Here is a 23606-nt window from a genome sequence, read left to right on the forward strand (position 1 = left end):
CCTTACAAGGGAAAAATTGCACTAAGGTTCTGGGGTCTGAGAAAGGCCCAGGGCCACTCACTGATTGAATCCTCCTGAGAGAGGGTGGCTAGGTTTTAAAAATAAATAAATAAAATAAAAGAAGGATCAACAATGAGCATGAGAAACTATTTTCCCCCAATGGAAATTGTATTTCAAAATTACCTCATGAGGGGGAAAAGCTGCTATATATGAGCCATTGTTTATAAGTTTACAGATACCTGGAAAGAGAAACAAAAGAATAGTTTTTGAGTCAGTTCAAATGAAGACTTCTCTCTGTAGCAACATACATAAATTTGGGAGAACAAATTAATTTTAAAAACTTAAAATAACCCAAATGACACCCACAGCCATATCACCTCTGAAGGCCGAGGGCTATGAAAGACATTGGTACTAAAGAATCTATTTATATTCTTACAACATGAATCAATGGAGATTTGTAAGGTGCCAACACACAGCACTTTGCCGTATCATGAAATATGAGGCATTTTAATACCCATTTATTTGGGATCACATGAACCTGGAGCAAATATTTTTTTCTGCCTCAAAACAACAACATTTGGGGCACCTGGGTGGCTCAGTGGGTTAAGCCTCTGCCTTCAGCTCAGGTCATGATCTCAGGGTCCTGGGATCGAGCCCCATGTCGAGCTCGCCGCTCAGTGGGGAGCCTGCTTCCGCCCCCACCTCTACCTGCCTCTCTGTCAAATAAATAAATAAAATCTTTAAAAAAAAAAAAAAGAAAAAAAAACAGTATTTGGTCAAGAAAACAGAGGAACTCTCCACCCACAAAATGTCTCTAAATGATACCAGTTTTGAGAAGTCTTTAATTAATACTGAGCCAAGGAGACATAAATATCAATATGTGACACTTGTTAAAATCTCCTCCAGCTCAGCCAGAGTATAGTGAAATGGACATTCTCATATTGTCCTGGCAAGACTGAGAAACTTTTGGAGAATAATTTTTGTTACAGTTTTATTTATATTAGTAAAGAATAAGAAATAATTGTATATCCAAAATTGGGGAATCATTTAATTATCATGGTATAATCAATTATACTAGGTACTTGGTAGATAACTGCAATTTGATGAATGCTTATAATAGAATTTTGTACAGCTATTTATAATGTTTACAGACAGACCAAAGGGCTTGAGAAAATACTCATAAATACTTTCTAAAAAAGACAAAATTGTAAACACTGCATGATTCTAATAATGATGTGTATATACATCATATTCAACACATCATTATTAGAATCATGAAGGTTTACTATATATACATTCAGTATTAATGTGTGAGAGTGACAACTGAGTTCATGGATTTTTAAAATTGTATTTATTTTATTTTTTTATTTTTATTTTTTTAAAAGATTTTATTTATTTATTTGACAGAAAGAGAGAGAGAGATCACAAGTAGGCAGAGAGGTAGGCATTGAGAGAGGGGGAAGCAGGCTCCCTGCTGAGCAGAGAGCCCGATTCGGGCTTGATCCCAGCAGCCTAAGATCATGACCTGAGCCGAAGGCAGAGGCTTAACCCACTGAGTGACCCAGGTGCGCCTAAATTTTATTTTTATACTCTTTGTGTTTATTGTATGCTCTACAAAGGGCATGATATCTTTACAGTCATTTGAAATGTCATATTTTTATTTTTAAAGACTATGTAAGCACATAACACTATAAGTTAGACACATTTTTATTTTTCATTCTGGGTTTATTTTTATTTCTTATTTAGAAAACTAAGTGTTTTATTGGAAGGCTGAAAAATAGAATGTTTAGAACTTGTGTTCAATGGGTTATATCCTCATATTTAATGAATGAAGGCAAAGCTTCAAATGTGAAGATAAGTATTTCTGGATATAATTAGTAACAGCAAATCTACCTTCTCTATATTTTTAATTAGTGTTCTTACCCACTTTTGATATTCCATTTTCATATTTCGTGTGCTGTAGCATGTGATAGACTATCCTGCTTCGAGTAGCATTGCTGAAGAATGTGTCCTTATTGTTTATTATGAAGCTGTTAAGATAAGGGGATTGGTTTTAATATTCAAAGCAGAGCCCAGAGCCCAGCAACAGTTACAAGTTTCTAGGTAGTCATCCATCTGTTTTCTCCATTAAAACTAATGCATGAGAAATATTGTAAGTCAAAAGACAAACCATCCTCTTAAAAATAAATCAACTGGCAGAGACAAAATACATTTATAAATAATACAGGCATTATCAAATATTCATTTAAAAATCTTTCAGTTTATAGGGGAGCCTAGATGTCCTCTTATTTCTTGTTTAGCATGAAACAGGGACAGCAGCATTAAATTGTCCGTTGCCTCCCATAAATTCTGTACTACCTTAAGCAAAGTAATTCCAAATAGAACACATTAAAAATTGATGTCATTTCCCCATATCACACCTTCCAAGCTAACATGTCTTGTTTTCAGAACCTCAGTAATAAGCAGCAGTTCTTCCTTCCCCTTCAAGCCCTGTACTGTCCCCACATAGTAAAAGCTGCAAAGAGAAACAGTAATGAGAGCCAATGAGTGAAGAGCAAAAGGGTGATCCTGACAGGAAAGGGGGGTCTATTTCAGCCTTTATTTTGTAATATGCTGGGATCCTCAAAAAAATGGAAGCATCCTGGACCTTACTCAATTTCTGACAGTTCCTGGTTCCAGTTGCTTTATCTCTGTGAGTAATAATTAGCCAGGCCCGCCCGCCCAGGCACTTAGTACTGAAGTATTAGGTCTTCTGTGATTCTTGTTTTCTTTTTTACCACCCGTATTACAGAACCAGTCAACTTTTCTAACTGAACTGTATCTATCTGGCTTTGAGCTACCCTATTGTTCTGGGTCTCATTGCCTAGATTACGAGAGAGGAAAGTCCTCTTAATCCACCACCCAATTTCCCACACCCAATTTCCCACCTGACTTTTCAAGCACAGCTCTGGTTCTTAGAGCACTCCCACTACTAATGTGTCAACATTACACACATAATTAAATTTCTTATTTTCCTCTCCGGCTCTCTATTTTTGTATTTCAGCCTCTGATTTCCTATAGCTCTGGCTTTTTGCATCTGATAGTCAAATTGTACAATTTATCACACCTCGAAATGTTACATTTCTTTTCCTTGGGATTTGCTCTGTCTCTGATATCTTTCCCCACCTCTCTCCACCTCCCTCCACGTTTTTACCGATGGAGAGTACTATCTCCTTCAAAAAGGTTTCCTAGATCCTTTCCTCTGGCTGTAGCTTCTCCCTCTCTTATTAAAAAAAAAAAAAAATGTGCATTGTATTTGTGTCTTTCCTAGCAGGTCGATTATACTCTGCTTTTTTTCATGGTATCTGTATGCATGTCCATTTTAGTAGTTTCCAGCATTCTGATATTGTGCTTTTTAGTTTTGTATTTGGATGCAACAAGTTAACACAGATGATCGGTGTCCTGTTAATTCTCAGTATTTGAAGCAATGTCCACACAATTCTTTCACCATCAGATTGATGCAGAATTCCCTGAACAAATATTTCTCTAGACGATTAAGTGCCCTTTTTTCATGGAGTTACATTATGGAGGGAGGAAGCAGATGGTATATAAATAAATAAACTGCAGTTGCTGTCTTTACAGTATTCACAGTGTAGTGGAGCAGACGAAAATGTAAACTAATAATTAAATAGAATAGGGTAAACATAAAGATAGGGACATGCACAGTGTGGGATGTGGGACATTGAGAGGCAGGACGAAACAGATAGTCGGAGCATCAAACATGTTACAGGGGCAATAATCAATGGGGAACTCTCTCTTCCCACATATTTGATTTAATTCATTAATTTCATCCTGCCTTTCAACATCCGTAAAGACAGGGACTGTGTCATAGCCTCAATCTGTATTATGCAGAAAATCAATAAATACTGGTTGAATGAACAAAGGAATAGCGACAGATATGCTGGTATGTAGATGGATAGATATGCAACAAATCCCTAAAAATGTCCCTTTTATCTTAGTTTAATACAATTAGACTAAAGTCTATTAAACTAATAAATACATATTAAGTATAAGTATATATAATCATTTATTAATTGGAACAATCCATTATTCAATCATTTAATAGCAATGTTACTTTAACTGGGTAGCTTACCACCATTGTAATTGTTTTGAAAGAACTGGGACCTAGACTATCAGCCCATAAGTTTACCATTAATTATTCATTTCTTGAATTTCTCTACATCAGCTGATAAGGAATTAATACTGCTATCTGAGTACTGTTCACAAACTAAGCGCAAAAAACATTTTAATAAAATGATGCACTCTCTGACTTACTTGGCAAACAATGGAACTGCTCCAAGGTATTTTTATTCTATCAATAACTCCTAGATAATGAAAGGTAACAAACCAGGTGGTGGGAGAAAAAGAAACGTGAACTTACTGGTGAATCCGTGCGCGGCTGAAGGGGCCAGTATAGCAGTCTGACTCCTGCAGGTTTGGAAAAGCTGACTTATCAAGAACCATTGGGTTTTGGGACATCCATTTTTTTATTCTCCTAAAATAATTTTGTACACTGGAACAAAGTCACATGAACTAGATTAGGTTGCATTCCAGAGCCATGCCTACCTTCTATACCATTCCGATAAAAGAGTTCCAAAAAGACATACACATACCCACACTCACACCCACTCACAAGCATTTCTCCTGCTCCCTCACAAAAGAAATAAATTCCAAAACAAATCAAATCTTGCAGTTGTTTAAACTCTTTCTGTGCAACTAGGTTATCCTTATAAGAAAAATTTGCGGAAAAAAAAATTTTTTTTAAGATTTTATTTATTTATTAATTTGGCACAGAGAGAGAGATCACAAGTAGGCAGAGAGGCAGGCAAAGAGAGGGAGGGGAAGCAGGTTCCCTGTTGAGCAAAGAGCCCAATGTCGGGCTCAATCCCAGGACCCTGAGATCATGACCTGAGCCGAAGGCAGAGGCTTAACCCACTGAACCACCCAGGTGCCCTTGGAAAGTGTTTATAAAGAATCATCATACATAAAGATGGTGGAAGGAAAGAACATAACAATAAAAGGGGTATGACACACTTATCGAAGTTGTGAGTGCATAGATGTATGTATGTATATCGGTATATGTAGCTGTAGATCATTCCCGGATTCTCTGAAACCTCTACAGCCATGTGGCTCTAAAGTGGAGACTGAGAGGAAGTAAATGTCTACAACACACTTTGTTGTGTGAGCCCCAGCTGTGATGGAAACAGCAGGGGTTTGGGGGGAAGCAACAGCGGTCTTGGCATCAAGCAAAACCCAGTTCAGGGGCTCCTGGGTGGCTCAGTCAGTTGGGCATCTGCCTTCTGCTCAGGTCATGATCCCAAGGTCCTGGGATCAAGCCCCACATTTGGCCCCCTGCTCAGCGGGAGGCCTGCTTCTCCCTCTCCCCCTCCCCCTGCTTGTGTTCCTTCTCTCGCTGTCTCTTTCCTTCTGTCAAATAAATAAATAAAATCTTAAAAACAAGACAAAACAAAAAAACACAACAAAAAAACCGGAAACAAAAAAACCCAGTTCAAAGGCAGCTTGGCACCACAATGGCTGTGTGAACTGACAGATGTTATTTAACTTCTTGCCTCCATTTCCTCACTATTAAAAAAAGTGACTTTGTTAGAGATTTCTAAGTTGGTGTCTTATTTCATTTTTTAAAAGATTTATTTATTTATTTTTTTAAAAAGGGGAGAAGCAGAAGGAAAGGGAGGGACAGAATCCCAAGCAGGCTCCACGCTGAGCTCTATCTCACAACCCCAGGATCATGACCTGAACTGAAATCAAGAGTTGGACACTTAACTGACTGAGCCACCCAGGAGCCCCTGGTGTCTTATTTTAAACTTGACCCAGGGTCGGCCTACTGCATTCCTAACCAGCTAATATTCTACATTTGTACCCAGCTCCTAGGGGATGTCCATGCTGCTATCCATTGGGTGCACTTTGGGTAATGGGTTTAGTACAGACAGCAGATACATGACATTAAGATACTGTTTCAGGAAATCTTACATCAGGATACTTTGGTCTCAACTTTAGATTACAGTCATCACCCAGTTCTTATGTATATATACTGATTGGAATCATATTTACTTTACAAAGAAAAGCAAGTAAAACGAGATATTGAATCCAGAGATTGATTCTGAAAACCTAATTCCAAGTGACTATAATAACAATTGTGTTTACGTAAAGAACTGCAATATTTACACACTATTTATGAGGTTCTATCTTTGTCAATTTTTGGCCCCTTCCACAATAGTAAGAATCAAAGTAGCAGAATAGGACAGTTTCCTAGACAAGTACAATGCATCTTAATATCCGTTTGTCCAATGCCGTGTAAATTTTTAAAAATTTAGTATAGCAACGTGTAGGCAGCTAATAGTGTATCTTAAGAATTATTCCACTCAAGTCTATTATGGTAAAATTACGATGCATAATTTGAAATAACAATGAATTCCTGACGTAAAGTTCAGCATGTAGAGAGTCTGGACCTTTAAACCTCAAGTCACTTTTAGTTTTAGAGGGACTAAAGCATTTCTTTCTAGCCTAAAATAATAAATGGGCAATATCTGAGGTGTTCATTTTGCTTCTTCTCACGATAACAAAAGCCTCTGAAATCAGAGTATCTCTGTATTTCAGCAACTAATGCACAGACATTTATAAATCACTTAATGGATTATAGAGCCATTACTCCAGCTTTTAAAGTTGGCACAGTGAGGAACACAGGGGAGGGAGGAGGTGGAGGAGGAGTCTTCTGGGACTGAATTTGCCGGTTATTGAAACTGAAGCAAACATTTTCAAACTTTGAGCTTTAGTTTCTTTTAGGTTCTTTATCTGAAGAGAGGGGAAGTGATTTTATCTGTGATTCTATCTGTCCTACCTTACTAGGTGTCAGAAAAATCAAATAAAAGGATACATTCTGACTGCACTTAGGAAATGTTGATGAACCACAGTTCCTGAGGGCCTATCTCTGACAACATACAAACATACAAGAAGGGGAGGTGAATTTTAAAGACACTAATGAAACAGAAAGGCCTTCAGACCACTCTCATTTTTTATAGTAATAAACAATATTATAATGTAGACTTTTCATATACTCTTTCTATGAGAAGTAAATGATTCTGATAGTGAAATGTGGTCAGGCCTGGTCAGTCCAGGTCAGGCCTAGACTGAAATCATGGAATGTAAAGTTCTAGATTAGTACTCAACTTGATTCTTATCCAATTTTCTCATCTCTTAAGGGAAGTGATATTTCGAGAATTAAATATGCAACGCCTGCATCCACAGTGTGAAACACCCAGTAAGCACTCAATGCTTATGGCAATAATAAGGGAAAGAGAGTATTACTACTCTGTCTACTACTACCAGTCTCACCAACATATCACCAACATGATCTAATGCAGTATCTACACTCTAAGAAATCTTTCTCACCTTGGCCATCTTGCAGACTCAAGATTTCATGGCATATTGTAAAAATGACTTCTAATGGAGTTTTAAGTTCCTTGGCTAAAATCAATGGAAAGCAGAGAATTCTACGGAAATAGAAAAAAGATCTGGATTTTTGGTCAGAGCATCAGCTCTACCCAAACAGCTGTGAAATCTGGGGGAGCAGGCATGGGATTAGTAGAGAGTAGTGATAATGGTCACTTTTTCTCCTAGATCTGCAAAACTAGTTACTCTTTGGTCTGCCTCCCCGAACGGTCATTTTGAAGATGTTTTGATAACCAAATATGAAAGTGCTTTGTAAACAAGTGATAAACAGCAGCAACAATAAAACCACAGGCATTTCCTATCAACCTGCCAGAAGAAATGACAGTCTTCAAATGCTGGATAATTGCCCATACATTACTCATCACCTAACGTCTACTGCTCAATATACCTACGCACAAAACATCTTTCCAACTTCAAGAAAGGAAAAGCACAAGTGGAATCTAAGTGCACGTAATTGATTTTCATTTCTCTCTTGCCAATTGTCTACAAATTAGGTTTTTAAAATTTTATAACAACGATGGTCACCACACACACATACACACATGGGGGGGTGGTGCAAAGGTGGACACTTAAACTTTCTCCAAAGTTAAAGTTTAAAAAAAGAATCAAAATCAGTTATTTCCCTAAGTGAAAGTCTAAACTCAAGCAAATAACATGACATCTTTTTCTCAGTTTAAAATGTCATATACTTCTGTAAATGCCCTTCCTAGGTATCCTTCCCATATGCATCCAGAAAGTCAAGGAACAAAGAAACTATTTGTAATATGTAAACTGTAAAAAGGTAGGCTGTAATAATGTTTAAAGTATTTTAATAATTATTTGGAACATATAGTTGAATTTTCATTTCATGGAATTAAACAGAAACTAATAATAAACACAACAGATAATAAAACATATGATACATAATACAGTATTTATTTTTCCAGCCTACTTTAAAGTTTGACCAAAATAGAAAAAAAAAACTCACATTTTTTCCACTATTAAAAATTTTTTCTTTAGAATTTAATAGACACATTTATAATGCACTCTAAACACAAGTGCATTCTAAAACTAAATTATATAATGTAGAAATGTGTTGCTATTTTAATATACAGGATTTTACCCTCTGTTGGTCTCTGAAAGAAAGATGCTTGTTTATCAGATAACCCACTAATTATACAGTAACAAAATCTCACTAATTCTATAGAGCTCACTGAACCTAATTCAAAGACATTTTATCAACACATCAAATACAATGCAGGCACATGCAGAGAAGAACAAACAAAACCCTCGGCAGTTGTAAATTCATATATTTGATTTCCAATGACTTTTACTTTATTATATAAAAATAATTTTGGGAATCTGCTATACAGACTAGGACCAAATGTGCCCAAGGGGAATGATAAAAGTTCATTTTAAATCTGAGCATGTTAACCCAACAAGCCGAAGAATCTGACCTGGCAGACGAGCATCATTAATAATTTTAGTATTTTAAAGAGATTTTTAAGTACTAATCCTTTTATTATTCATTCTAACTTCAAGTCCTCCCTGCCAATTATTTATTTTTCTTGTTGCCTGTTCCTACCACATCTAAATTTAATGTTTAAGAGAGAACAACATTCTTCTCTCCTAAAATGAAAAATTTTCCTAAAGCTCTAAATTATATTCGGCCACTTTCTCTGGTAAAGGAACTCGACTTACGGACTCCTTTCCTAAAGTGCTCTGATGTTCACTCTATAGGATTCCAGTTTTGTGTCATTCTGCATGTAACATCCTGGAGTGTTATTCCATAGAGTGTACTCTATCACATTTTGTTTTCGTTAAATGATTCTTTTGCAATGAACAGAAAAACACCTGAGTATAAGAAGCTTTTTGTTTTTAGCATCCATTGAATGGAAGCTCATTTTCCTCAGTGAAACAGGCCAAGGTGATTCCGGTGGGAGAGCTTCTCCTGTCTCAGGATTGTGGTTTGGTAAATTCCTTGTCATAGCTACTGTTACCGCGGTGGGTAGAGAGAAGTTTTGAGATGAGGCTCTTGAAAAAGTATGTTTTCAATATTCGGATAAGACAGGCAGCTCAGCTGGTGAAATAAGAGCAGGCCTGGGATTCAAGATATGCTGTGTGGCCTTGGCAGACCACTTCGTCACTCTGGAGGCTGGAATGTCCTTGACCGCCTCTGTCAAACAAGAGGTCTGGACTGAATGATCCAGAGGTTTCTGCCATGTCTGCTCTTCTAGAACTCTAGTGGGTCATCATTTGCCCATCAATTCTGATTTTATAACTGTTTTTTTAAATTAAAATCTCCTGAGATGCTAACTTGCAATTAAAATCCCCTTCTCACAACATTAGATCAAAAGATGATTGCTGGGACATCTGAGCGGCTCAGTAGGCTAAGGGTCTGCCTTTAGCTCAGGTCATGATCCCTGGGTCCTGGGATTAAGCCCCACTATGGGCTCCTTGCTCAGCCTCTCTCAGCCTGCTGCTCCCCCTGCCTTGTGCTCTCTCTCCCTGACAGATAAATAAATAAAATCTTAAAAAAATAAACTATAAAAAACTATAAAAAAACTATAAAAAATATATTGAAAACTATATAAAAAAACTATAAAAAACTATAAAAAACTATAAAAAAATAAAAAAAAACAAAAAGAGGATTGCAGGAATGGCAATGGTAAATAGAAAAGAAAAGAGATGATCTGATTTTAAACATTGTTAAATTTGGCATAAGTCATTTTGGAAATATTTGAACAAATCAACAAAGTTTTTATTCCTAAAATTTACAACTGCTGATATGGGTAATTGAATGTTTTATTTTTCTTGCTTTTTCCCAAATGACAAATTGTTGTAAACAAATTATGCATCACCCACTGACCTGCCCATTGATTTGTTCCTCCGGTCAGTGTAGTAGCATTTTTTCCTGAAAAATAATAGAAACAGGTGAAAACAGTCATGTGAAAAAAGAGAAACCAGTGAGCGACAACATTCAATCATACTGAGTATATTAACTCTCCAACTTCCACATACCTAAGACAAGAAATAAGCCAATATGATAGTAAGACTTCTGAATGTATGTTGTCTTAATTTCAGACTTTAAGTTTCTAATAACAAAAAACTTTGATACTGGGTGTGGTGCATAAACGATCAATCTTGGAACACTGAAAAAATAAAATGAAATTTAAAAAAACTTTGATAAATTAATAGATCACTTTGGAATATTTGACTTTTAATTCCATTTTTTGAGTCTGTCTTCTGCTACCCAATGCATATTAACTGGATCATTTGCTTATATGATGTCATCCATCCATCCATCCATCCATCCATTTATTTATATTTCTATCTAAACACATATGCACTACATAGCTATTCTGCGAGCTATGTTAGGTATAACCATTAAAATGTAGAGAAAAAAAGAGGGCATTTCCCTCAAAGAACCTCCTTTACAGTTGAGGAGACAAGTGATAATTATAATTGTGATAATGCAGGAAAACAGAAAGTGCTAAGGAAGGACCTAGGATGGGATCTCAATTAGTTTTTGTAGATGAAGGAGAAAGGAGTCAGGAAAACCTCCCCAGAGCATGTATTATCTGTGTTGAATCTTGAGGTATGAGTGGGAGTCATCCTCTGAATAAAGTACATAGGACATGGTATTCTTGACAGAGGCAGCAGCATGTGAAATGGGGTTATAGGAGCAACACCAAGTATTTTCAGATTCAGGAAACTGCAGCTACTTTGGTGGTCTCTGGAGTATAAAATTGCAAGTTGAGCACAGTGATAAAAGAGCTGGCAGGGACGATGAAGAAGGCACAGATAATGAGGTGTCTTACCTCTGACTCTAAGGTTTTTGGATAAAAAACAATGGATGAAAAACAATGAGTGTTTTAAGTAGATGTGTAGCATGTCTGATTTTAGAGAATCCAAAAGTTTGTGCCAGAGGATAATTCATCTCCTTAAAGGTTCTTACCAGGTCCTCAATTTGGGGCTCAGAAATCTCACAGAGGAGATAAAAATTATTATTATCAACCACAGATACAGTAAGGAATATTGCAAGGGGACATTTAGATTTAATACTACTCTCCATTTATCTTTATTGCTGCCAGTTTGAAATTTCTCATAAACTTTTTTTTATCTTTAAAGTGTTTTGGGGACAATAAGGAAAAAACAAAGGAAGAAAGCCACAAAGGATGAATATATACACTTTTTAGACTAATATTATAAAAGCAAATAAAAATGAAGAGACTCACTTTTCCTAATTAACTAACACTCTATCAGTCAAATTCACGATGAACTATGTATGACAATTAGTGTTGTTGGGTTCTCTTGCTTGAGGACTGGTTATTGCTTATCTGTTTGGCTATATTAAAGGGTGAGATTTCTTTCTGTCTTTGCAATCACTAAGCAAACTGCCTGTGATGTACGTCACATTTTGATTTAATGCTTAGGCAATAATACAAGCATTTTCTTTCTCTTCTACTTATGTGAAGTTTTCTGGGTTGGGGAGATTTTGTTTTTTCCCCAAGTGTATTTTTAATCCATGATGTCAATAACTTGCTCTTTTCCTTAATTCTTCTTCATAAGTGAACCAGCAGGACCAAATCATTTTCTACCAATAATCCTTCACCCTGTACTTTATTAACTATATATTGTTCATAGACAGAGCTTTCTTTATTTTCTCCCAATTTTTCATTTAAACGATTCTACAATTTTATACCTTGCATCAAGGCAGCATCTATCTCCCTATATCTGCCTACCTACCTATTTACAAAGACCACTCAAAACTGTAAGTAAATAATGATGTGAAGCACTGTTTCCAAACCAGTGTTCCACTCATCCCTGCGGTCATGAGTGGAGATGCCTTCGGGGCCAAGGGATATGGGCAGTCACCTGGGTAGAACCCTGGGTCCCCACCTTGTCGGGGAGAACAGCTCCACTTTTACGTATTTCATGTGTTGGGCTCCCCGGCTGTTTCTAAGTTATTTTATTTTTTGCATAAAATTTTTGTATAAAATTTAATCCCAATTTAATCCCAATTGTGATGAAAAATTATACTTAATGGTTTAAAAATCTCTCCCTCCCATATCTGCTATGTTTAAAATATTTGTGGGAGAAGATTAAGAATCCCATTAAGGAGCTCAAACTGAGAAGGGAGGGGATGACTGAATCATCTTAAATATGTTTGACTCTTTTATTTTGAAACGGGTAAGAATGAATAGGAACCACCTTTGAAGCAAAAGAAAAATAACGAAAGCAGGACTTAATATTTCTGGAATGTGGAAGACACAAGCTCAGTCTCTGCTGATAGAAGAAAAATAAGAAAATTTGAACTATTTTCATCCCCTGAAATTTTCTTGGGTAGTTTCTGAAACACCAAGTCTAATACATAGACCATACTTACTTTGGAATAATAATCAAAAAAGGGAGGAGCTAGCAGATTTAAGTATAAAGTTCTATATATATTTAAGCAGAGAATTTAAATAAAATGCTTAAGATTCCTGTTCATACAATAGTTTCTCCTTATTGTGTGGTGGGTTATAACTCTAATGATCTTTTCTATATACATTTGCAGGTTTTCTTTGTGAAATATAATATGTAGGTCTTAAAACTGAATACATATGTGGGATAGCCAAGCATGTATAAGCTTTTTTATGCATAAATCTTTTAAAAATTCTTGTTTTAAAAAGATATATCTGTTTTTTCCTATTTAAGTTCTTTGTTATTGTATATTTTAATTTTAAGGCAGGATATATGTTCTTAAATTTGATAACAGTTGACAATTGGAAACTGAATCAGCCATCATAAAAACACTTTGCCACTTAGTTTATGCTTGTATAGCATTCTCTTTTTATGAGGCAATGGCTATGCCAAATTTCATGTGTACCTAATAAATAAATGAGAAGTTAGTTACTAAGGAGTTAATGTTACATCTATTATTTAAACTGATCTGGAAAATGTTCCAAGAAAACTCTGTGTTCCAGTATTTGTCAAACTGTTTTCCCAAGAACACCTACATATTAAGATTTTTAAAAGTCCTATCATCAAATGGAAAGGGTGTTTTGTAAAACCAACTCTTGAAATGTATAAAAATGGTCAGAATTATTAAAATAGCTAAGACAATATTTCTTTACCATCTGCATCAGAATCCTGTGGGATGCTTATTAAAAATGTATATACCTTCTGTTCTAGAATTTGTATGCCATAATCCCTGGGGGGAGGGCTCCAGGAACTTCATGTTTACTAACTGTCTCAGGTGATTGTAATGCACTCTAAAGGCAGCATGAGAGCCACTTCTCTAAAAATTCCTACAGTAAATAAACTTACTGTTCAACTCAGAAATTCAGAAACATATTTGCTCACAGGATATTTTTCTCTTAAGAACCTGTGGAACTAGTCTTCCTTTGATACATTTTTGAAAATGTTGCATATTAGTTCTAATATTTATATTATTATATCATGAGAATTTCAATGGCATTTTCCATAAGTTTTAGTAATGTAGCAATTGTCAACATTATTTTAAAAAACATGTTGTAGGGAGGCACGTGAGTGGTGCAGTCAGTTAAATGTCTGACTCATTCCCATCTATCCTCTGAGATTGAGGACAGATCGAAGAGATTATGTGGTTGAACTGCAAGGAATGATTCTTGCTAACTGCTATACCAAGAGAAACCCTCTCTTTGCTTACAAATGGATGCTACATATACATCCTGCCTTCCACAAAAACAGTGAGACTTTATACCTATCCACATGAAATAAGAACTGAGACTGATCTTGGAAACAGTAAGTCAAATTCTGAAAACAATCATTTTTCCCTCCCTCTAGGCCAGTCCTCCTAGAAATGTTATAAAACATCCAAGGGACCGTAAATTTTATCGCATTTGGCAAACATATTAGAAGGAAAAAAAAAGTGTCCAAGATATTCTAACATTTGGAAGTAAAAGCTCTGTAGAAAGGGTTAACATTTGTTTCTCTAAAGTTTTGCAAAGAACAGACTCATCTTAATATACATTGAGATAGAGTAAAGAAAAATTTGAAAATACCTGAAGGGCATCCTGATATTTAGCCTTTCTGCATACTTGCACAACGTATCCCATGGAATATGAATTTTAATAAACATGATATCAGGGTTTGCGACAGCTGGCTGCAAAGGATAGAAAGGCAGTTATCATTATCTAGAATCAAAGTTGATGATATTGTGCCACAATTCGATTTGAAAAGAAAAAACACTGTCACCTTGTCACCACATAAATCATTGTCACTGATTTAAGCAGGATTGATATGAATAAAAATTTGTAATGCAGAAAAACCTTCATAAAAATGTAATAATGCCATTGCATATAAGAATAATTTTTCTTATATTGACTGTTATCAAGATCCGGAATACCCAACCAGAAAAATCATGAGCCAGTTAGGAACCTGAAATTATTCTTGTTGGAAACTTTATCATCATTCTGCTCAGAGGGAACAGAAAATACTGACAGCTGCCACTAATCATTCTTTGATTCATTCACTTACTCTTCTAGCAGATTTTATTGAGTAACTACTACCTGCTAGGTCCTATGAAAATCCTGGGAGAAAATATGGAGTATAAATCATAAAAGTCCATGACCCTACAGAGCTGTCAAATTTGCACACTTACTTTAACCTTTTAGTTCAGAAGAACTGAAGTGTCTTTGATCTACACAAAAGGTTTTTAAACAGAATCAAGTGTGCACCAAAATTATTAATGGGGCTTTTAACAAAATTCTAATTCTTAAGAATTCCCAGAATTGGATTCCATTGTTCTGAATATTTTGTTCACATTACTAATAGAGAATCAGCTGCATTTAAAAAAAAAAGATTTTTTTTTTTTTTTTAAGATTTTTTTTTTTTTATTTATTTGACAGAGAGAAATCAGAGCTAGGCAGAGAGGCAGACAGAGAGAGGGGGAAGCAGGCTCCTGCTGAGCAGAGAGCCCGATGTGGGGCTCGATCCCAGAACCCTGAGATCATGACCTGAGCCGAAGGCAGAGGCTTAAACCACTGAGCCACCCAGGTGCCCCTAAAAAAAAAAGATTTTATTTATTTATCTGACAGAGAGAGAGAGATCACAAGTAGGCAGAGAGAGAGGGGGGAAGCAGGCTCCCCGCTGAGCAGAGATCACCACCTGAGCAGAAGGCAGAGGCTTAACCCACTGAGCCATCCAGGCACCCCTGCAGCTGCATTTTGAATCAGATAATTATCAGGATTCTTAGATGTGTCCCACTAGGCTAAAATAGGTAACTATATAATTGACTAGTTTGGCCTCATATATCATTCACGGTCATATTCTTTTTTTTTTTTTTTTTTAAAGCCTAGACACTTATTTTCTCAAGGTCCTGTACTATCTGAGGCCCAAACAGCAAGGAGGATGAATGTGACTATTCTAGGAGTGAATTCCACAGAGTTTATCCTTCAGGTGGTTATTGATGCTGATATATAAAGGAACAATTGTGTTTTGCTTCCACTTGGCAAGGCTGCCAGGTTAGACACAGCTGGACTCTATTTGGTTAGCACTGTTCATTTAAATTTCAGGTAGGTGGAACTTCTCAAGAAACATAATCATCTTAAAAGCTCAAAAGTATGGAAGAAATTTATCATTTTAATTTAAAATCACATATATTTTATAATTAAACTGTACAGTTTTATGTCCACATATTAATATATTCATAAATTTATAATCAATACATTATATCCAAAATATAGCCCTGGTGGTGCCTGGGTGGCTCAGTGGGTTAAGCCTCTGCCTTCGGCCCAGGTCATGATCTCAGAGTCCTGGGATTAAGGCCCACATCAGGCTCTCTGCTCAACAGAGAGCCTGCTTCCCCCTCTTTCTCTGCCTGCCTCTCTGCCTACTTGTGATCTCTCTCTCTGTGTCAAATAAATAAATAAAATCTTATATATATATATATATATATATATATATGGCTTATATTTTAGGTGTGGCTGATTTCATAAGTTTGCAGAACAATATTTCAAGTATGTATCACCAATATTTTAAAGAGTATTCTTAGAAAACCATGGAGCAATCATCTGACATACTCAGATATGGGGGCATCATTGCCATAGGACAGGCACTTTCACTGAACAGCATTTGCTAAAGTTTATTCTGCAGGGTACTATGAAAAAAGGGGCAAGATATTCCATGGTCAATAAAATTTTGGGTTTCTCGCTAGAGGACTTGTGAGACACTTTAATATGTGTGTACTTGCTAAAAATATCCAAGAAGGTGAAAAAGTAAACTAAATTTCCAAAATTTGGGGCCATGGATTATTTTTTTTCTTGAGAGTTTATTGAGGTACTCGTATTTTGGAAATCATCATGGGAAAAATAGCAAAACATGCTTTCATGTAAGTATAATTTCCAAAGAGCTTTCCTACTTTGAATATGCTTGTTTTAAATTATAGGTAAAAAATGTGGGAATTAAATTAACAATGACAGAAGAAGACACAGTATATGTTAAATATCAACAGGACTTTGAATTTAGACTACATGCACCCCAATGTTTATAGCAGCAATGTCCACAATAGCCGTACTATGGGACAAGCCCTGATGTCCACTGATAGATGAATGGATAAAGAAGATGTGGTATACATATATAATGGAATATTACCCAACCATCAAAAACAATGAAATCTTGCCATTTGCAAAGATGTGGACGGAGCTGGAGGGTATTATGCTAAGAGAAATAAGTCAGTCAGAGAAGGACAACTACTGTATGCTTTCACTCATGTGGAACTGAAGAAACAAAACAGATGAACATTGGGGAAGAGAAGGAAAAAATACAGTAAGATAAAAACAGAGTGAGAGGCAAACCAGAAGAGACCCTTAACTATAGGGAACAAACTAAAGGTTGCTGGTGGGGGGATGGGTAATTTGGGTGATGGGTATTAAGGAGGGCATTTAATGTAATGAGCCCTGAATTTTACATGCAACTAATGAATCACTAAATTCTACCCCTGAAACTAATACTGCACTACATGTTAACTAAATTGAATTCAATAAAAAAAAAGATAGGTTTCTGTGTAGGAGTGATAGATCAAGAAAATCTTTCTAAAACATACAGTGCATAAGCATTTAAATGACTCCTTCACTGAGGCAAGTGAAAGAAGAATTTCATGTTTTTTTGATAGTTTTTCCTGCTTTAGTCATACAAAAGTTCTTATATTCAAACTGATAAAGATCTTCCTTTTGAAATTATGGTGCTGGTTACTGGTGTTACACCAACTTGCCTTTTCGCTTACCAGGCACAACTTAAAGTTCTTCAATCCTAACTGCCTACTTAGAAAAAATTCACATGGCATGGTAGACAGAACAAAGTGTTTGGAATCACAAAGACTTAAGCACAAATTCCATCTCTACCATTTACTTAGCTCTGTGAGCTTGGGGAAATTACCTTATCTCTCTGATCCTGCTTTCTCTCCTGAGAACTGGAGACAATGATCTTAACTCACAGAGCTGTTAGGAGTGTTATGAGAGGCTGGACATAGAAACTACTCAAGTAACAGGATATCCAAAATTGTTCATTCTCTGTCAAGAGCATGCTTCTTTAATCAGACCTGGGCCAAAATGATAGCTAATTTCAAAACTTCACTAGAATCTTTCTCTCTCACACTCTTTCTCTTTTTTCTCTAATTCTTTATTCTTTGGTTGTGTAAGCCTTCAATAATAGGCCTCTTGAGTTATACAATTATAAAACCAGTAACAACCTATATTTGGGGAAAATTCTAGAGTAGCTAGAATCAAGTGATTAAAGAATTAAATATTTTTCTGGTAATATAAACTGGATATAAATTATAATAAAACTGTATTTCTGTGGACTAGGGTCTCTTTGGAAGATGTCTCTTCCTTTCCGTGTATTTAAATTATCCTATACCTGTATCTTACAGCTAGTTCCTAAGGAGAAGTGGGCTCTTTTTTAGCAGCTATAAAGAGAGAGAAAATGACACCCTCAAAATTACAGAAAACATATCAAGTATTAATTTTCCTCAGAATCTGGAAGAGAGGCCTCTGTGAAATGAATGAGTCTAGACACAGACAAAAACCAATCTATACCAGACTGACACATTCTACACGTGGAATGATTTAAGACTGAGAAACAAGCCTTTGAGAAATGCATTGATGTTTGAACACTGCATTCCCTCCAATGGTTCCATGTGAGTTTGAAAGTAGGGATCTCTATTGTGGAACACACAGCTCCTAGGACAAAAACTGGTCTTTCAGGAGCTGGACCTTATTCTAGTGTGAATGGAGATCTCATTCTCATTCAGAGCATCATGGTTCCTGAAGCCTAGGCATGTTGGTTGCCAGAGTACAGTTGTGGCATGAAGAAGGTGTGAATGACACATGTTTTAGGAGAGGTATTAGAAGGTTTAACTCCCACAGCAGGAGAGCTTGGGTTCTATTCTACCAGGTGTGTCCAACCACACCACAGCAGGAGTGGATCACTCTCCTCTTCCCCACAGCTCCCACCCTGGTCTAAACCATCATCATCTCTGGCTTAGATTCCTACAGTGCTGTGCAACAGAGCCTCTGCTCACATTCTTGCCCCCAATAATGTATTCATAGCACAATAGCCAGAGTAACTCTTTAAAATAGAACTCAGATCATATAACTTCTCAGAACCTTTTTGCATTCAGAGTGAAAGCCAAAGTGTTCTCAGTGACCTACACAGCCTTTTATAATCTCATGCTCAATATCTTGCTAATCACTCTCTCCTACTACCTTTTCCCTCACTCATTCTACTTCTTATCTTTCTGTCACTTGTTACAACTTGCTTGTCCTTGCCCCATCTTTCTCACCTTCTCAATTCTTTTCCCTGTCATGTTTATTATCTTCTAATATGTGAATCTATTTATTTACGTTAGTGCCATGGAAGAAGGGATCTTCGTTTTATTCATTTATGTTTACTAAGCACCAAGTTCTGTGCTGGGCACACAGTAGTCACTCACTAAACATTCGTTGAATGGATGAATGAGTGAGTTAACTTATTTTAAGTACACGTTCTATGTAACTTGTACCTCACCAAGAGATGATGGAAACAAGAACGCAAATAAACCAGAATTATTCTGGAAGAGGCACTATGTCAAAATTCAAATTAGCATCATGAATAGCTGACATAGCACTCATTATTAATTCATTCCTGTCAGCCTTTAAGATGTGAAAATATCTAACACACTTAAATAAAAGAGATGCTTTAGAAAGATGTTTCTACATTAATTCTACCATCAAGGAGTAAAATGTCAAGCTAAGTGCACATACAGCTAGAACATTTCTAATTTTGTATGTCTTAACTTTAAATATATATATAGATCTTTTTCAAGCAGCATGAACTGTCTTCTTTTATAACTTTCTCAACTTAATTTCTCTTTTGTTATACCTCTACTTAAAACAAAACAAAAGTAGTTTCATGTTCTCGCAGCTACTGAGCAGGGGGTTGGTGAAGGGATGGTGTTGCCAGGGAGAAAGATTACTTTCCCCCTTGGAATCAAAAGCTCCCAATCTGCCGCTATTCTGTTAGCTCTGATGAAGGCAGCCTTCTCGGAGGGAACAAAACACCCACCGCCTTCACACTTCACATTATTATTTAATTATTCCATCCAAAATTCCCAAGAAGTAGAATATTCACTCTTGAGAGAAGAAATTTAAAAACTGAGTTTTTACAAAGTCACTCTCTGCGAGCTGGTGGCAGAGAGCTGAAAGAAAACAGAATGTGGTAGTTGACAAGAGTAAGTCTAAGAAGACAAATTGCTCATACAACCTGAAAATGTACTTGAAACACAAGCACAGTTACAGATCATCTACCTATTCATTTGTATGGCCTTCCAATATGAATCCCTATCTACTGGGCATGTGATCATCTGGAAATTGTCCATATGAACGTGTGATACAATGAGGATTTGAAACCTGTTCTCTGCCAGACTCAAGGCTTAGCTCTGGTGAATGTAAATTTAAAAACTGGGAACTTGTTGCCTGAGGGATAGTCCTAGTTTTCCGCTAACAAGTCTGATACTTGCTGACATGTTCATGATTTCCTTTTCTCCGTCCTCGTATCACAAGCCCTTTCTTTTCCTTCCCTTCCCTCTTCTCACCCTCTCCTCACCCTTCTTTCCCATCACCATTTAAGCATCTCCTATAAGAAAAAAGAAAGAAAGAGAGAATGAAAGCTCCTAAGAGCTCTTACCCCTCTCTGGCTACTGCTTTTCATCCTCCCACACACAGGGTAACATTTGCTGCTGTCTCTGCTTTTCTACTCTTCAAACCACGTCCATCTTGCTTGCACGTCTCTCTCCTCAGAGAGATGATTCTCCTTGCTTTCACCAAAGATTTTCACAACCTCCAATGGAACGGGCCTCCTTCTTGTCTTACTGGACTGCTCAGCGGTACGTCACCCTGCTAGTCCCTTTTCCTTGTGACTCCTCTTCTCTGCCTCTCCCATCTACCTCCAACTCCTTCAAATGTCTACTCTCCTCTCCTACATTTTACAGGCTCACCCTTAGATTCATTTTCTTTTCTTCTCTCTAGTGGTTTCATCCTAATACGTGGCTTATATTACCATCTATGTTCTAAAGACAAAAGCATTAACTTTCAGTTGACACTCCTCAGTGGGCTCTAACACAAACTTCAAACATTTTCTACTTATATTTCTCAAAGGTCCCTTAATTACGAGCTTATGATCTTTATTCCCATAATCCCCCTCCACTTTCTCCCCAAATTAGTTCTCTTCTTGTCAAAAGTAGTTTTCTACTGGCTATTCTTTCTGCCAATAGTATTCTGTCCCCTAATCTTCCCATGATGGACTCCTTTTCATTTATAACTCTTGTCTGTCCCATTTTTTAGAAAAGTAGTTAAATCCCCAAGTTGTAACGCTATACACCTTACAAAAAAGATGAGCTGGATCAAAATATAATGGCAATTTAAGGTATGCATAGTACATTGTTAAATGACAGATTTGAGTAGTAGACTAGTATGTATAAAATGACTATTTTTTTCTAAAAAATGTATACATTTTATATATACATAGAAAATACCCTGAGGGACACCTAGCAGAATAAAATCAAGGTATTAATAGGGCTGTTAATAAAGAAAAGGACATGATTTGGGAGATAGTAGATGCAAACTTTGACTTCTTACTTTGTACATTTTTATACTTTAAGTTTTTCACATTAAGATTTTTTTCTTTTGTAATGTGATAATTACGTGTTTAATGGATGTTTTTTAGGACTTTAGGGGCTTAACTAAAATGGCAAGAGGATTTTGTTTTTGTTTTTGATAAGAGGAGTATGAAAGACATGTTTCTATCTCCTTTCTCTTTACCTACTTTCTATTTTTTTAATGGACATCTATAGTTTTATTGTTTCAGTAGAAAAAAATAACATTCTTTAAAGAACACTTTCAAACAATCATTCAAGGAAAAAAAGTTGTCAGAGATAAAGCAGGGCATCTCGTAATGATAAAGGAGCCAATTCTCCAAGAAGATGTAATAACCTTTAATGTATATGCACCTCATAAGAATGTCAAACTGTGTGAGGCAAAAACTGACAGAACTGCAAGGAGAAACAAATGAATCCACTCTCACAGATGGAGACTTCAACAATCCTTTCTCAGAATTAGACAAACCCAACGGGCAGAAAACCAGTAAGAAAATCATTGAACTCACAAACACCATTGATCAAGTAGATATAATTGACATCTCTAAATTACTTCATTTACAGCAGAACACACATTTTTCTCAAACTCACATGGACCATTCAAGAAGATAAATTATATTCTGGGCCATAGAACATATCTTAACAAATTTAAAAGGGTAGAGATCATATTACAATGTCTGCTCTCAGACCACAATGGAATTAAACTAGAAATCAATAACAGAAAGATAACTGGAAAATCTCAAAATATATGTAGATTAAATAACACACTTCCAAATGACACATAGGGCAAATATGAAATCTCCAGAGGAAGAAAGATATTTTCCTGCTACGTGCAAGTGTAAACACAATTTATCAATATTTAAACCATCTAAAATTTAAATACAGTGAAAGTTGTGCTTAGGGGTAAATTTATAGCATTGACTGCATGTATTAAAAAAAGAAGAAAGATTTAAAGTCAATAATCTCAGTTTCTACCTTAAGAAACTAGAAAAAAAAGAGAAAATTAAAATCAAAATAAGTAGAAAAAAAGAACAAGAATTAGAGCATATCATAACATTATGTCAATAATACTTCAGTAAAAAAGAATTAGTGGATAAACCAGTAAAATTGGAAACAGAAAAAAAAAAAAACAGAAAAATCGGTGAGGGACGCCTGGGTGGCTCAGTGGGTTAAGCCTCTGCCTTCTGCTCAGGTCATGATCTAAGGGTCCTGGGATCGAGTCCCGCATCGGGCTCTCTGCTCAGCAGGGAGCCTGCTTCTTCCTCTCTCTCTGCCTGCCTCTCTGCCTACTTGTGATCTCTGTCTATCAAATAAATAAATAAAATCTTTAAAAAAAAAAAAAAAAGAAAAGAAAAATCGGTGAAATACTTGTTCTCTGAACAGATCAATAAGTCATTAAGCCTCTAGACAGCATACTAAGAAAAATAGAGAAGACACATATTATCAGTATCAGAAATGAAAGAGGGGACTTGATTACAGAGCCCATGGAAATTAAAAGGTTAATAAAGGAATATTATGGTCCATTCTATGCTCATATATGATAACCTAGATGAAATGGGCCAGTTTCTTTAAAGACACAATGTGCCAAAATTCACATACAAAAAGTACACAATCTGAATGGGTCTCTATCTATTAAAGAAACGGAATCATTAATTAATAACTTTCCAAAAGAAAAAGCACCAGGCCCAGATAGGTACACTGATGGCTTCTACCAAACTGAGAAATTGTGCCACTTTTCTATAATGTCTTTCAGAGTACAGAAGTGGAGGGGAAACTTCCTAACTCATTCTATGAGGCCAGCACTATGCTATTACCAAAATCATACAAAGGCACTCCAAGAGAAAAAAAGAAAAAAGCAAAAAACTATAGACTGATATCTGTCATGAACATACACACAAAAATTTTTAACAAAATATTAGGAAATAGAATCTAACAATGTATAAAAAGGATTATATACCACAAC

The 23606-nt window shown here is 36.1% G+C and overlaps 1 protein-coding gene across 2 annotated transcripts in view; it reads right to left on the reverse strand.

The window, feature by feature from the left end:
- The window catches only part of ANO3 (anoctamin 3), a gene marked incomplete at its 5' end in the record, with an annotated part of 271220 nt that overhangs the window by 101878 nt on the left and 145736 nt on the right, over nt 1-23606 (reverse strand). For both annotated transcript variants that reach the window (XM_080815458.1, XM_080815459.1), the window contains 5 exons: nt 184-239; nt 1924-2030; nt 4421-4552; nt 10358-10402; nt 14517-14617. In XM_080815458.1, coding sequence (XP_080671584.1) covers nt 184-239; nt 1924-2030; nt 4421-4552; nt 10358-10402; nt 14517-14617 — 441 coding nt within the window. The remainder of the gene's footprint in view (nt 1-183; nt 240-1923; nt 2031-4420; nt 4553-10357; nt 10403-14516; nt 14618-23606) is intronic.

Source organism: Martes martes, assembly GCF_963455335.1.
Source record: "Martes martes genome assembly, chromosome: 10".
Classification (NCBI taxonomy): domain Eukaryota; kingdom Metazoa; phylum Chordata; class Mammalia; order Carnivora; family Mustelidae; genus Martes; species Martes martes.